General features: G+C 35.1%; 1 protein-coding gene across 7 annotated transcripts in view; it reads right to left on the bottom strand.

Annotated features, from left to right (window-relative positions):
• The window catches only part of ACC (acetyl-CoA carboxylase), a 230,243-nt gene that overhangs the window by 131,790 nt on the left and 81,060 nt on the right, over nucleotides 1–17,393 (bottom strand). The window contains exons 1-2 of one of the 7 annotated variants that reach the window (XM_069828831.1): nucleotides 10,904–11,037; nucleotides 102–525 (exon numbers count right to left, since the gene is read on the bottom strand). The exons of 4 other annotated variants lie outside the window; for them this stretch is intronic. In XM_069828831.1, the coding sequence (XP_069684932.1) occupies nucleotides 102–136 (35 nt within the window). In that variant the 5' untranslated portion in view covers nucleotides 137–525; nucleotides 10,904–11,037. Of the gene's footprint in view, nucleotides 1–101; nucleotides 526–10,903; nucleotides 11,047–17,393 lie in introns of those variants that run through there. 2 more of the 7 variants (XM_069828830.1, XM_069828833.1) reach the window with 2 other exon arrangements.

Genomic DNA, 17,393 nt, shown 5'->3' with positions numbered 1-17,393 from the left:
ACATTATCTTCTAAGCAATAACAAGTAATTACAACGCTAAATGCTTTATGTAATATAGGCCTAATTAAATCGACGTTAGGTGATTAACTTATATTTCCTACCTAAGAAATGACGAACTTACTCGGAGAGATTCCATTCTTGATTCTGACTTGTGACTTCTGCCACAACGAACCTCTTCTGCCTCTGCATGGCGATGGAACCGGGATCGTTTCCGGCGTAGTGTCGACTTTTGAAGAGCCCCAGCGTAACACTACAACACCGCTTCCACGAAACACATATCAGCAGACCGCACTCCTGAAGGACGACCTGGCCTGGCCGCAACTATCTTTTAAAGTGGGGAAACAACTGAAGAGCGAAGCAGCGTTGCGATAGGTTTGTGGGTCAGTAGTCACTTTCAAACACGCAGGAAAGTGTCACATGTACTAGGGTCTTGCCTGTCAGGCTGTCACTGTGCACTAATACAGGTATTTCGCTGTGTAAGAACAGCTCTGCTGCAAACTCTTCACTTCTGATTACAGACGGATTCTGTAAGATAACAAGTGTGGTGACAAAAGTGTGGCTCGCGAACTCACGCGCCTGCCAGTTACCTCGCTGCAGCCTCCGCAATGACGTAATGAGTAACGAGATTATAAGGATGTTGATAGAAGCACCGTTATGTTAGTTGAACGGCTAAGACGTCGGCTTTTCACGCAGGAGAGCCGAGTTAAAATCAAAATCCCGGAGAGTTTAAATGAACTTATGGTGGAAACGGTGTTGTGGTAGGCTTTATCGATATACTCCTGTTTTCCCTGCAATAACTATACTTTTTGTCCATTATCACCCACGAAGTCAAATGAAGTCAATTCTTGATTATCTGGATGTGGATTAACCGGTTTGTAGACTAACCGTGGAGCTTTTATGGCTACTTGATATATTTTGTATACCGTACTTTACCAGAGAAAGATGCAACTTCTGACGCTTCAAGTAAAGCACATGGAATGTACAGAGCCAAAGCACGACGTTATAACTAAACAGCAGGCTATTCTCCTTTCCCTTACCACGATGGCAGACAGCTTGAGGGCGGGCAGGTAGATCAGCGCGGAAGGAACGTTTGGGAATATATTACATTGGTCTAAAAAAATCGTGCTTTAATTTTTCCACCTGGATATATATATATATATATATATAATATCTCATGTTATGTTCCATTTAACGACGCTCGCAACGACAGAGGTTATATCAGCGTCGCCGGATGTGCAGGAATTTTGTCCCGCAGGAGTTCTTTTACATGCCAGTAAATCTACTGACATGAGGCTGTCGCATTTAAGCACACTTAAATGCCATCGACCTGGCCCGGGCTCGAACCCGCAACTTTGGGCATAGAAGGCCAGCGCTACACCAACTTGCCAACCAGGTCGACGGATATATATAATATGAAAGCCCTAAATTCAAATCTAGTTTCAGTTTTACTCTATCGGACTAGGTTTTTGAACCATGGCAAAACAAATGTAGGCCTCGTAAAGTACTTAACATTTTAAAGAAATATAACTAGAGACGAGAATTTCATGCACTATAAAATCCTAAAATATGCATGCATTCATGCAGTATCAAACTATGGAACATGCACGATCAAGCGAAAAATACATTAACACATGCATTTTCATTTTTGTTCCAAATTTCTTATTTGATTTTTTTTTTTTTTTTTTTTTTGCACAGTTAACAACAGCATTTCTAAATTGGTCTCTTTGAGGTTCCTGTGCTTGTCAGTCAATATGTTTTTGTAGGCAGAAAATGACCTCTCTATATCGCAAGAAGTTATGGGTGCAAATATGAATGAACCTTTTTCTGTTACTTAGTTTTTTTTTTCCTTTTCCTTTTTCAATTCGATTCCTGAAAGTAAAATGAGGATCATAAAAATCGAGAAACTGAGGTGTCCACTCAAAACCATTAAAACATGCATAAACTGAGTATAATGTATATTATATGCATTATTAAGCTAAACATCGCTTAAATATGCATTATGCATGTTTTATAAAAAAAAAAGGCCAAAACATGCAAATATGCACGGAAAAAGTACACATAGTTGAAACCGGAAAGTAATGAAATAGATAAGTACTAAGTTTGAACTATGTTCCTATAAAAACATGCATTTGCATGGAATTCTCGTCTCTAATTATAACTATTACAGACCTACAGCTGAGACAAAACTGTTTGTGTGTTTAATGTTGACTTAAGTATGAATAAATATTTTGAAACATGATAGCTAAGTATATTTCAATAATTATGAATTTCAAAACTTTGTTCACACTTAATGAGAAGACAACTTTATTTTTTTAGAAGCCCTGATATGTTCATCACTAGTGTCTCTTTTCAAACACCAACAATAATCGGCCATCATTGACACATCCCAATGATCTTGTTTCTATTGTTTTAATGTCTTTATGTAATGTCCACCTTGTTCTTCACTCACTGCACCAAAATTCGCAGTGAAGTAATCAATATGGCTGTTGAGAAAATGATGCACTTTAAAAACCTAGGTTGCAGAATGAGTGTTAAAAGTTTTGTAACATTTCCTCCACAATTCCCTTATAGTTCTCAGATTTCTTGTTGCCCAGGAAGCTTTCTGTTACTTATTTGTATGCTAACTATGCTGACTTCTCTAACTCGGACATCGATTGAGGAAAGGTTTCATCCTACATAAGCTCATGAATTTGGAGTCCGTCGAAAATACCTGCTGCTATCCTAGCTTCAGTTTTCTGAGGGAAAGTTGTAAGAATCACTGTCCTTATGCATAGCAATTACAAATTGCTTCACGAGACTTCCGTTTGCCACAAACCCATTGCCTTATATTTTCGGCACACAAAGAACATACGTAATGGAGAGCCCACTGTTTATCCAAATCACCAACTGACATGCCAAAGTAAGCTTTATATGCATTTTTGTAAAAGTCTGTTGTATTTCTTCTCTGTTTTTGTGGAGTATAACTACCACACGTATAGCAAAACGAATCAGGACTATTTATGCACCGACGGCGATGGAAGTTACAAAATATACGTTTCGGAGCTGTCAAAAGTTGCTTCTTTCCCCAAGGGAGTTTTAAGCTTAGACTTCCTTTTCCTACCTAAACTGTGTTGTGATCGGAAATCCGTAACGAGCTAGATAGTTTCTTCCTAACTCGTTGGAAATCCATAAGTGAACTGTATCAAAAAACAATGAAGTGTTTATGGACTATTTTGGACAGGTGTAGGCCTATATCTCTTTGAAAGTGACGACATTAAATTATTGCTAATTTTATTATTGCAGTGAAACAGTTTATGACCTGATAGTGAAAGTTTTTTTTGTTGCAGGGCATTTTTACTTACATAAATTTTAAATAAACTTCAGTTTTATTATCAGAGACTGGAACTTTGGCAGAATGCCTTTTTAAATGTGTTAAATCTATTTTCATTTCGAAAGTAAATCTGCACGAATCATACCTTTGTGATTGAAACGTCACAGTTTTATGTTGCCCTTTTCTGCCTTTTGTAATATAAATGCCTAATTTACAAAATTAATGCTTTTTTGCCTTTATTTGATTATTTATCTATTATCTATTAATTTATTATTAAAATTGCCTACCGATATATTTTAATTTATTTCTATAATCGCTACAATGAAAGTGACTTCACCGAATGTATTTATTTATTTATTTATTTTATTGGGTTATTTTACGACGCCGTATCAACATCTAGGTTATTTAGCGTCTGAATGATATGAAGGTGATAATGCCGGTGAAATGAGTCCGGGGTCCAACACCAAAAGTTACCCAGCATTTTCTCGTATTGGGTTGAGGGAAAACCCCGGAAAAAACCTCTAACTAGATAACTTGCCCCGACCGGGATTCGAACCCGGGCCACCTGGTTTCGCAGCCAGACGCGCTGACCGTTACTCCACAGGTGTGGACACCGAATGTATATTACCGTCTTTCAGTCAGTTCATATTCTCTTTGCAACAATGAGTGCTGCCGTGCAAAAATGTATAATAGTAAGCGTTTTAATTACACTAGCCTGCGAATTTCAACTTTGTGTTTGTTGCCTAAACTAAGTAATGTGATTTTATATAATGTCGATGTGCTGAATCCGAATTTTCAATCCGTTTGCTTCTATCACGTCAGGTTTGTTTGCAAAATCACTTTAAACGTATTTTATAATTACGTGAATTTCATCACAATTTTTCATTTCACTTTTTTATTTAAAATTCAAAAACAATATTTAAAAGACACAGCTTGCTGAAACTATGTGTATGGTTGTTCATACATGTCACTAGAGTGTTTTTGCTTTGGTTTGTCTTGTTTACTTCACTATTGGATGTATAAATTAGCACAGTGTATCACACAAAAAATTACACCACTTACTTCTTAGTTGAGAAAGTCCTCCTGTTCCTCTTTCTTTTATGTTTCTCTTCAGGTATTTCACGCTTTAACGCTTTAACATCCAACAATAATCACCAAGCATACTGATGTTCCCGCGTCCTTGGTACCTTCTTTCTAACTCCTGCAGATCCTTGTGAAATCGTTCATCTTACTCTTAGCTGAAAAATCCTAGATTTTTGGCGAAATAATCTAGCTGAGAAAACAGAAAATTTTGATACTCATGTTACAACCAAATTCCTTGTATGCTTCAAGCATGTTAGCCACAATGTTTCGGTAATTAGGATCCTTGTTGCCAAGAAATTTTCAAACAACTTCACGAAACAACAACATCCATGCTGATTTCTCCTTTTCATCCATACTGTTTTTAAATGCTCTATCAGAAATGTTTTCTTATGACAGGACCATTAAATATATATCTTCTTTCAATTTGCTTCAGATAGTAGTGGAAATTTCTCACACATGTACTTAAAACAGCCTCCTTCCTTATTTAAAACTTTTACAAGCTGTTTCATTAAGCCAAGCTTGATGTGGAGAGATGGCAGCACAACTTTAGAAGAACTCACAAGGCTATGGCCCACAACATTCTTACAACCGACTTCCAAATTTTGTCGAGGTGGCCAGTCTTTCATAGTCCAGTGAACAACTCGTGCCCTACTATCCCACAGGCAAAGAATGCATGGAAATTTAGTAAAACCAGATTGTTGACCCAGCAACATAGTAAGAACTTCGAAATCACCACAAACTTGCCAGTTGTGTTCCTATAGCATAGTCAATAACAGCAGTTGCAAATTTGTGTATGATTTTTTGAGGATCACTGAATAGGCAACGGGTACTGAACCAAAAATATTTCCGTTATGAAGGAGGAAATCCTTTAAACTTCGCTTGGAAGCATCAATGAACATTCTCCATTCACTTAGGTCATAGTTTGGAAGTCCAAGTTTTAGCATAAATTCTTTCACATTACTGCAATATACAAGATTATCATCTTCGGAGAAAAAGTATTTAAAACCTATTTCACGTTGTCAGTACCAATAGAATTATGTTTAAGAATTTCTGGTCGCACAGGGATTGGTACATTAGGTACAGGTAAAATGGTTGATCGAACAACTGAATACAAGATTTGATTTTTATGTTTAGAATCGTATCCCTTCACATCACACGAACAGAAGTAGGCCTACTATTAATATTTGAGGAGAAAAATTCGCTAGACATATACGTCAACATATATGCCTAACTTGGAGTCAGGCCACAAAGGGAAACACTGAAGGTGGTGCTGTGGATTGAATTCGGCGTAGCTCAGTGGTCAGAGCGCTTGGTACGTAGAACCAAGGACCCGGGTTCGATCCCCGGCGCGGGAGCGAATTTTTCTGCTCGAATATTAATTGTCAACATTACAGAGATTATTCTGTAGGACAAATTAATAAATCCATAATATAGTCATTACTATGGTTCGACTGCTCTCTCCAAACCATAGGTACTCCAAAAGATAGAAACGGCCTTCTCCAATTGATCAAATGACGAAGTTCTTCAGTGCATACTCTACATACTTCGTGTGGTGCCCAAGCTTTACTTTGGTCTCCAAGTTTGATTAAAAAATAGGCATGGTATGACTTTTTCACAAAATCTGTAATATTACACCTCTGCTTAGGCAATGTGTATATCCTACATAAGTTATATAACAAAAGTGGTCTGGATTATTTAGACATCCTCGATGCAACATGGTAAATACTTTCTTACTGAACTAAAGACTTTCAACATTCTACTCCACAATTAAGCTTCAAATTGATTTCGTTTCGTTTCCAGATGAAACGCAGACTAATGAAATGTGAGAGAAACTAGACGAGTTGAGTTCAGTCTCTCACCAAGGAGTGGCTGACATTTCTATCTTTCACAAATAAAAATAATGACAAGTCTGCACGTTATTTCGCCCTAACTCCCTTATGTGCTTGCACCCCCTATCTGCTAAGAAACATTCAGTGTCCTTGGTTTTCAATATAAACACCTTAAAAATATTTCAATACATTTGGTTTTCATATCCTAACATACTAAACCTACATATGTTAAAGTATTACAGTTTAAATAATTACGCTATAAATTGTCGTAATATATTATAAGAAAATTGAAATAACAAAAAAATGGTACGTGATAGGAACTTTTTGACTTTGAATTTGATTTCAGCATGCTAAAAATACCCTAAAAACATTAAAACTTTGGAGGCAGGAATTTCATCGCAGACTAGTGTTATCGCTTGTGTTTATTTGACAAGGCAAAAATGAGTGCGGGTCTAACATTTTTTTTTTTTTTTCGGTTTCCATTGCGACGTTGTTGTAGCTAGCTAATTATTTCATATCGCAACATATCAGTACAACCAAACACAAAAGTGCACCTTCCAAGGCTACTGGGAAGAAAATTTCTTTGCTTCCAACAGTAATTGCAACATCGAGTCGAAAATCTCAATTTGCATTCGACTTGTGTAAAGCTTTTCTTGCTATCGAAATCCCTTTGTGGAAAGTGCAAGGTTGTGGGTCTAGTGCAAGGTTTTTGTAATTGCCTTTATTGCGTATTTTAGCTATTTATAATGCCTTTTTCTCCTGCCTATTTTAGCAATTTATGATGCCTTTTTGTCTGCCTATTTTAATGATTCATAATGCCTCAACTTCCGGTCTCTGTTTATTTATGTATTTATGTCTAATTTCTTATTAACCGCAATTATCACGGATAATCCAAAGCTGACTGTAAGTAGCAGAGCAAAATCGCACTGTCACTGTCATATGTTCATGGATCTGATGATCAAAGGCGGACGTAAAATTACTCACCCATGATAGATGCTCATGGACTTGGTCCAACGAATTAACTCTGTCCCTTGCACACACATACACATCGACTGGTATACTATATTAATTATTCTGAGTTTATTACCGGCGAAGTTACTGTTTTCTCTATGCGTTCTTATTTTGGTTATTCTTTAATTTTTAAGTACGGTACCTCAATAAAATTCTGTGAATAAATAATACACATAGGCTTATTGCCAAACAAAGAGCTAGAGAGTATGATTTCCGCGTCGGAAGTCCGGTTTCAAATACTGACGAGTGGTGGGCAAAGACGATGTCGAGACTTTTTTTTTCGAAGTACATCAGTTTTCCCTAAAACAATTTCAGCATTTTCTTTAATTTACCATTATCTTTGTTACAGGTGTAGTAACAACAGGGAATTACTGCACTATACCATATTTCCGAGAGACACATTTCTTGCGATTCCCGGATTATGGTAGGTATTTTGCACAATAAAAGCATTCTTTGAATTCTTCACTGTTGATCCAATATCATGTAATTAATTTTACTTGACTGAATAAGTACAAACAAGCTGATCAAATGTGACGTCGCCTCCTTCAGTTTTACGACAGAAGTAAAATTATTTCTAGTTTCCGCTTTCTCTCTTCGATTGCATTACTGCTTGCTGTTTATCGTAAACAACATTGCCGCAATTTCTCCTCCAAGAAAAATATAATGTTTTTATAAGTCGGTTGAATTGTAAATTGAACTGACGACGTTACTTTTCTATTTAAATTTGAAATAATGATAGAATATCTGGTTTGACTTTCCAGTGAATCAATGCGTTGCCAGACTCTCCACACAATTCAGATTTTTTTCACATGATTCATCATAAACATCGAAATGTGAATCAATAAGTCACTAAGAGATAGAAATGCAACAGTTAGTTATGACGACCACCGCAGTCGTGACTTTATTATTACCATTGTACTGTTATAATTTTCCTCCTGATGTCTTCGATGGTCTTGGGGTTATCGTGTTGGCCATTGGCTCCGAAGTTAGTGGGTTCAAATCCGACCAAGGGCAGCAAAATTCTTAGTCGGGATCCTCCATATCGCCCTCGGTGGTCTAGCGGTCACCATGTGGCCGCTGGAACCGGAGTTCGCGGGTTCAAATCTCTCCGTGCGCGATGAGTTTCAGAGAACGAAAAAATCTTCAACGTGATTTCCTTCGGGAGGAAAATAAAACTTGGGAGGTCCGTGGCGTTAGATTTACTACACATAGAAGAAAATCTGTCCCTGAAACAGGGCTCCAGGACATAGTCTTCGGTCACTTCTCGACCACGTGGAATTTCGATGTTATATTATAAGTAGAGCCCGGATGTTAGGCAAAATGTCTTTTTTAAACTGAATGTATGTATGAAAGATCTATGAGATATAAACATGTTTCCACACATTTGGGGACGATAGACTCAATTTTTATTTTGCCTTTCTTGCCTATTTTAAGGTTAAATAACTTTTTTTACCTTTTTACGTCGTTATTGAACATTTTCTATATTATTTTTAATGCATTTAAAGTAAACCGCGCATAAATTATATAAAAAAAAAACAAAAAAGTACGGTTGTACACATTAAAAGTATATATTCACCTCACACAAATATTTGCTGAGAATCTCATTTTCCAGCAATACATAATGTTTTTCCAAGAAGTCGTAAACTTTTCTCCCCTACTGATTCCATCTTTTATGTTACTTAACAAAGATGCTTGAAGAGTATAACCCTCAGTGCTCAAGTCACTTCGGGGTTTACCAGCGAAAGAAAGCGGATGAGGGAAGTATTAAAAACAAATCTCCAGGCCCCGTTACTGTTGTCGCTTGCAAGCACAAGTCACGCGTACTTTGAAGTCTCTAAATCCCTTCTCACACCCCTCTTTTTGAGACAATACACAGTCGGTTTTTCCCGATCTCTGAAAGAAAGTAGAGACAGTCCTTCTGAAATAAGTTGTTTTAAGTTTGCTCCAATCACTTCAGTAGAAGCAGAAAGACCTTTTTCCACCATGAAAAACGTTCTCTCTGACAGGCGGCTCACTATGACAGCTGACAACTTAAAAAAGCATCTTGTTGTGACATGTAACCAAGGAAAGTGAGTACCGTATGGGATAGTTTATTAAGTATTTGTCTATTTTTTTGTCTGTTTCCATGAATAATAAATGCCTATTTCACTGCCTATTTTTACTATTTTAGTGCCTATATGCCTGCCTATTTTAACCACAATAAATACCTAAATATCGAGCTCTAATTATAAGTAACCTCTGCAGCTGAAAGCGACGTTAAATGAAACACTCATCATTGTTGCCATCACCATTCAACCTCCTCCTTATCGTCATCGTCATCTTCATCGTCATCATCATCATCATCGACACATACAAATATAAGACACTGTTTGACATGTTCTAGTGCCCCAAATTAACTGATATTTTGATAAAGGGGATCCTATTTTTGCTACTTTCGGACATGTCATTGGCTCTTAGGATTGAAATGTGGTATACCAATTTATGTTGTAAACGTTCCTTTCTCTTTCGTTGGAGTGATTCTTACCTCTAAAATAGATGCATAAGTGAGTACAGTTGGGTCCCCGAAACATATACTCGTAATTTATGTATTTTTATATTTATATGATATAAGTAACGGTCAGGAATGCACATTTACACTCTTGATGGGATCCTGTTCTTAATTTCACACTGTATGTCTTTATCTAACGCCTCTCTTTAACTAAGAAAGCTATTTAGAGACGATGACGTTGTGTATGATACGGTGATACTATAAGTACGATGGAATGGTCGTCCTCGTGGTCTAGTATATTACCATGTAGCCGTTTGATCCGAAGTTCAAGGGTTCAAACTCGGTCGAGACGATGGTTTTAAAGAGCGATAAATCCCTTATCATGATTGTTCGGGAAGTGAGTAAAGCTATGGGTCGATAGATTTATGACACGTACATGAACACTGTCTCTGAGATAGGACTCCAGGAAAAAATTCGTCGACCATTTCTCTTTCAATTAAATTTGGATGGTGAATAACTTCTGCGGTTAAAAGCGTCGTTAAATGAACTACTACTACTATCACCATCATCATCATCATCATCATCACAACTACATTATCACCACTACCTCTATGCAATAAGAATAACAAAGAAAGTGTTCGCAAAAAAATGTGCTTCACAATTTATTGTTCTTTCCATCACATATCGTACAGAATTTTTCAAAACTACACTTTTGTCTCTTTGGAGAGAGCAGAGAAATAATTATAATTCTCTATTTTATGCAACACTTAGAACTACAGACGTTATGTAGTAGACTTAATAAGCAATACCTAATTGGTAAAACGGAAGCATTCACAGTCGTTCTGTCCACTAAAAATCTCACAGAATCTTCTGAGAATCGAACTCTTGATCCCTTCAATTAAGGTCGATAAATGACAATTATTTAACGCATCTTCAACAGGATGTTATAAGAGTACGATATATGGCGACAATTAAGAAAATTTGGAATTACACTGGCAGGGAAAACAGAAGTACTCGGAGAAAACCTACACCACAACTACTTTGTCCACCAAAAAAACTCTCAGTAGGTTATATGCCCGGATTCGAAGTACGGACCAATTTGCTGAGAAGCTGTCAGCTAGCTAATGGCTTAACAAATTGAGATATCCAAATCAATCAAAATTACGTAACAGTTCTACTTACTGGTAATATTTGCTGACGCACGGTTGTTATAGAGCACACTGTCAAAATCACTTGGCAGTCTCTGAAACTGGAGCACTGAGCGACATGGCCTGACGCTATTACAGCCAACGCCAATGTGAGAGCTCTTGGGTTGCGGCAATCTTAATGAGGATTGTCACATATTTTCTTCGCAAATGACGAAGAAGTGATCTGGATGGCCTTGGCAAACCTTGGACTATGTTAAACTATAACCCTGTTCCTTATTGCATAATATATGGGATAAAAACCCAATATCAATAAAAAAAAAAACAGATCTTCCGCATCCACAAATGTAACAAGGGGTCAAACATGGAGCAGACGACTATGTGAATTCTACATTTTGTCGTTGTCGTACACATCATCATCATCATCATCATCATCATCATCATCATCATCATCATCATCATCATCATCATCATCATCATCATCATCATCTTTTTCTTCTTATTCCACTTGTTCTTTATCGTCTTATGTTTCATCTTTTCTAAATTTACATCGAATTTATATCCTTCCTCCTGTTTTCTCCTTCCTTTATCCCCATCCTTATTTTCTTTTTCTTCTCCTTATTCTCGGTTTTTTTTTTATTTTGTTTTTCTTCTATTCTTTTTACTTCTTTCTCTCCATTCCTTCTTTTCCCTGTTATTATGCTTACTTCTTTTTAGTCTCATCCTGTAATTATCTTTATAATCCTTTTCTCCCTCATATCAGACCAATAACAGTTCAGCACATGACAATTTCATAACAAAAACATTAACAATGATAGAAATTACATGACAATTAAAAATAATAATAATTGAAAATGAAAAGATGTAATCATATAAATTAATATAATACAAACGATACGAAACATGAAGAGAATAATATTAGAATACATATCTAAACAAAAGACAAATTAAATAACAACTGACATAAAACTCCAAAAAGTATATATTACACATTGAATGGATCCAAGTTCAATCCATGCAAATTAGCATATTTTATACATCTGCAGACCGGAGAGAGAGATTTAGAATTACCAGGAATTACTATTACAACATTTTTTTTTTAAATCTTAAACTCTTAGCAGGAATACGAAGACTGATATTGCTTAAGAAGGATTCACAATCAATATCACCCTTAATGACTTTGCAAAAAAAATAAATAATCAAGTTCTTGACGTCTGGGAAATAAACTACAGCAATTAAAATATTGTGCAGTTAAACTCATATTTATAATCATCAGAATTAGGTAAAAATCTGTAAGAACACAAGGAAATAAATTTTCTTTGAATATTCTACAATTTAGCCGAGTCAATGGAAGTAATGAAGTTCCATACAACAGAAGCATATTCAAGCTTGGATCTAACCAACGTGTAGTATAAAATTAATACACATAGGAGTGAAAAAGAATAAGTTATAGATCAAATTAGACCAAGCATTCTTAATGAATGGGTATAAATATATTACGCATGATCATCGAAATATAATAATAATAATAATAATAATAATAATAATAATAATATTATTATTATTATTATTATTATTATTATTATTTTAGTCCATTTTTTTCTTCCCCTTCTTCTGTACCTCAAACTACTTCTGAACAGAAAATCCGATCACTTGTTTTCTCTAGGTGCAGAGTTCGATTTCTGTAGCCTTATCATGACTATAGTCATCCCATTTACCTTTTGTTTTTTGTGCCCCTCTCCAAACTTACAGCGATTGCTGCCCTTCAAATTCTTTGCTATTAATCAATTTACCAACCCACAGCCCTCTGTAACTAACACCGCCTCAACTGAAACACTTTACAGATTGATTTAATTTCCTGCAGAATTTGAATTAAAGGCACAATAATCTTTTAAACTCTACGTCTTCTAATTTACGCAGTCAACTCATAATTTTTGCGGCAAACTGTAATCTTGATTATAATTTCTTCATACCCCAATATTCTGTATCCTTCATATATATATATATATATATATATATATATATATATATATATATAATTATATCGATGGCATAGAGTACAAGTATTATATGTCCACTTTTATAATTTTTGGGAAACCTTGAAAGAAGTGTTTTCTGTTGCATACACCTATACAAGTAATGCAGGAAAACATAATTTTTATAGTAATGTCACAGTCTACTATATACAGTCACGAGCTAGAGTTTTGAGGATGCTAGAAACAATAGGCTGTGCCGGTACTATTTCGCATTGTCTGTAATGAGGCGATATTAGCGATCCTAGTGGTGAGCATATTTACCACGTATTGAGCTTCGTGACTGCATATTCTAGACTGTGGTAATGTCCCATACAATACAATACAATATTTGTGCAGAATGAAGATTTAGATTATATGTCCACTTTTTACAATTTTCAGGAAATATTGAAAGAAGTGTTTCCTGTTGCATACATCTTATAGAAATAATGCAACAAAATATAATTAAGTTTTACATTAATGTCCCATACAATACTGTACAATACATTACATCTTTTCTTGTGCAGAATGAAGATTTTGACTCATATCATCAGTATATCGCCATATAGTTTTGTTCAGAAATGGACATAAAATATCTTCTGTAGTAAGCCACCGATATATAGTTTCAATGTTCATAAATTTTATTGTAAAAACTTAAATTAAGTATATCGTATTACAGAACTATTTCCATATCTATAAAATGCAATTCTATTCGGCAACAAAAATCTCAAAATTTACAAGGCAGCACAGGTTACTAGAGATCATCGCCATGTTCATGACCTATTGTTGGTAGTACTAGTTACAACGTAAAATAAATCACGACAGCAATAGAAATAAGGCATTCTACTGACATCTATCGGAGACACTGCTAACTATTTGAAAGCAAGAAGTGTTATGCAAGGCACTATAATTACACGGCGTCCTCAAGTGCTGACTGTTCCGACTTCAGACTATCTATCCAGCGGTTTCGATTTCCGGTATGGAAGTGGAAATTTGTTTTCTATAGAAACTTGTTATTGCTGCTGCTGCGGCTTATCCCTAGTTTATACGAAGCATTTCCATAAGATTATTTCTATATGCTGTCCTTAGATGATTTTTGCTGGGTTTTTCCAAAGTTTTTCCCTTACGGAATTGATTTAGTTTGTTGTGTGTTGAGGAGATGCTTCATTTTGTACTTTATGCATGTGGGGAATTTCGTAATTCGTTCCAGTACTTAATGGTTTTAAAGAGTCATGTACAACATTGGCCTGCTTAAATTGAATAATATTAAAAAAAGGTATTACTTTCTAACCTGAACTACTTTCATTCTAAAATATGTTGTAGTGTTCTTCTTTTACAATCTACATCATTAAACAAATTTTAGTATTAAAAATAAATTTACCTTTAACGGTTTACGGTTCATTAAACTGGCAGTATGCGTTAGGAAAAACGGTTCCCAAATATCACATATAATCTTTAATATCTAAATTTGTTTTTAATTCATTCTATTCACAATTAAAACCTTAACAAAATATTCTATCAATTCAATACATGAATGGGAAATATTTTTTTACGATTTTTTTTTTCGATGAACTAACAATTTTCACTTTTTTTTTTTGTATAAAAATTATAAAATAAGAACTAGTAAAGATATAACAGTGATAGAGATCAATTTTGTTCTTCTCTCTGAAATACACATGCTTGCAAAATTTCATTAAATCATCTAAAAAATTGTACGACTTACCAGGGAAACGGTTTCAAAAAATGGAAGTTACGAACAATGAGCGGCAAACTTACTGAAGATGTGCTGCATGATATATCCTCAAGTTTTAAGTTATAAGTCGAGACGTATTGGTGATATTTAATTTTACTTTTCATTAAATTGAAAAATGAAAATCCATTTAATGAAATAAAAATAAAGAATAAATACTTCTTTTATCCTCAACGGTGTACATGACCCCTTAAGATGACTTTATTTCTGTCTAGATATAGCAGTTGTTCTTTACGCTCCAATTATATTTGTATTTAGGCCTAATCTCCGGGGTATTGTGCTTCATACCGGTCATGATGAGCGAATGTTTCAAATCTATTGCAATTCATTTTGGTTTTAGCTTACACATACACTCATCCTAGCACACGACGTAACTCTCCACAGGTACACATCATGTATAGTGTGGCCAGCCGAAGTAGTATACAACTAGAAAATCGGTCACAGTCCTGTCAAATTGAAGTTATAATTGTGATCGAGTTTAATAATGTAATTTAATTTAGATATGACTATCATTACTATTACTGTTATTATTATTATTATTATTATTATTATTATTATTATTATTATTATTATTATTATTATTATTATTATTATTATTGGGCGGCCGGGTAGCTCAGTTGGTAGAGCAGCTGGCTACGGACTGGGAGGTCCGGGGTTCGATCCCAGGTGGTAACAGGATTTTTTCTCGTTGCCAAACTTCCAGAACGGCCCCGAGGTTCACTCAGCCTCCTATAAAATTGAGTACCGGGTCTTTCCCGGGGGTAAAAGGCGATCAGAGCGTGGTGCCGACCACACCACCTCATTCTAGTGCCGAGATCATGGAAAGCATGGGGCTCTACCTCCATGCCCCCCAAGTGCCTTCATGGCATGTTACGGGGATACCTTTTTATTATTATTATTATTATTATTATTATTATTATTATTATTATTATTATTTTATTGGTGTTGGGAAGATGAAAAGAATTGTCATTGTATTATATTAATTAAGTATTATATTGTCTTGTATTGTAGTATCGTAGTATTGCTTTGAATTGTATTGTATTAATTATGTTATATTCATAGCATTGTAGTAATTTTCTATCATACTGGTTGAGTGGAAGAGAAGGCCGAATGGCCTTAACTCTGCCAGTTAAAAAAACCATTATTATTATTATTATTATTATTATTATTATTATTATTATTATTATTATTATCTATCCGCAATATGCGGAATCCGCATCACGAAAAGTGAAATGGGTAAGCATTAGATACATATATACTACATCATTTGGTTTTTAGAATATATTTCCGTGTAGTTTACGCATGAAGATGGATTTGCTTCTTTTGCTATGTGCTGTTTCGTTACCTATAACGCCAACATGGAATAATCATTGTAAGTGGATATTAACTGTGGTGGAAAGATATTCATTTTTTTTTTTTTTTGTAAAATTTCAATACCGTCATTTCCCATAACTATGGTCCTGGAACACAACTATGGTCCACGATGCAACCATTCAAAGAATATTGTAGAAATAACATAGACAGTTCGTAGATAGCTGCAGTGACTTGATTTCAAACTACAGTACAGCAAAAATATAGATAAATGAGGTACTACGTTATGGAATACAAAATTTGAATGTTTGTATCGTGGACCATAGTTGTGTTACAGGACCATAGTTACGGGAAATGACGGTACTTAATTAATTCTGCACATCAGAACAACTCCTAAGATGTTCAATAGCGTTCCCACTTTCTGTGAGCATCCATAATATGTTTGTCACTTACATTGAGAGTTAAAGTTTCTAAGACTAGGTTTATTGCAGAGTTCTAATGAAAATACTGAGCTATGATTAATATTCCTTACTTTTAGTTTATCTTTTTTTTCTCTTTTAAGAATTACCATCCAAAATAAGAACAATTCTCCATGTTTATCCATTTCTTCATCTTTGCTTGCAAGCCATCGCATATGATAAAACAGTACAAGGAACAAATACAAGGCAAAGTACACACAACCAGGTGTTCTCAAGTTAAATTTTGTATGAAACAATTGCTTCGAAATTGGTATTCTAAGAACAGCATAACTTCTAATAGGAGCTCTTTGCTAGGTATACAGTATCATAGTAAACAAAATGGTAAGAAGTAGAGATGAACAAAACTAACTGCTGCTCTCGCTCGCTGTGTTCGTTACATTTGTCTTTCGAGTCTCGGCTCGTCATTCTCGCTGCGCTTCGAGTCTCATTCTCGAAATAGCATTTGGTCGGCGTGGAAAGATTTCGTAGCTTTGAATAACATACATCATTGAAATAAATGACATTATAAATATTTAAATGAGACAAAAAGACAAAACAGAACAGTATCTTAGATATCAAAATGTTCTGGTTCTATTATGTGATATTACCTATGGTTATATAAATAATAATAAAAAAAAAACAATTCTCAAATGAATTTGCATTTCTAAGAAACATAAAACATGACATTAATATCTTTTACTTGACATTGCACACTTGATCTTAAACATACGAAAAGAAAAGTCATAGCCTTTCAATAAGAGCCTAGTAATTAAATAAAGACTGGGGAACGGATTATTATACACTGAAAGGTAGTGATGTTTCAAATAGGCTACTTGATTGTTTGTACATATATAACAATTGCCAAAGTAGATAAAAGTTCAGTCAGGTATAAACAACTGCTGGCTTCGGGAGATGATCAATATCGAGTCTCAGAAGACTCACAACCAGTCTTTATGTCAAGGACGCGACGTAATACAACATTGTCGTGCGGGTTTT

This window comes from Periplaneta americana, chromosome 6 (genome assembly GCF_040183065.1).
Source record: "Periplaneta americana isolate PAMFEO1 chromosome 6, P.americana_PAMFEO1_priV1, whole genome shotgun sequence".
NCBI classification, from domain to species: domain Eukaryota; kingdom Metazoa; phylum Arthropoda; class Insecta; order Blattodea; family Blattidae; genus Periplaneta; species Periplaneta americana.
The sequence above is the reverse complement of the archived record's forward strand: the minus strand, read 5'-3'. Positions and strand labels throughout refer to the sequence as shown.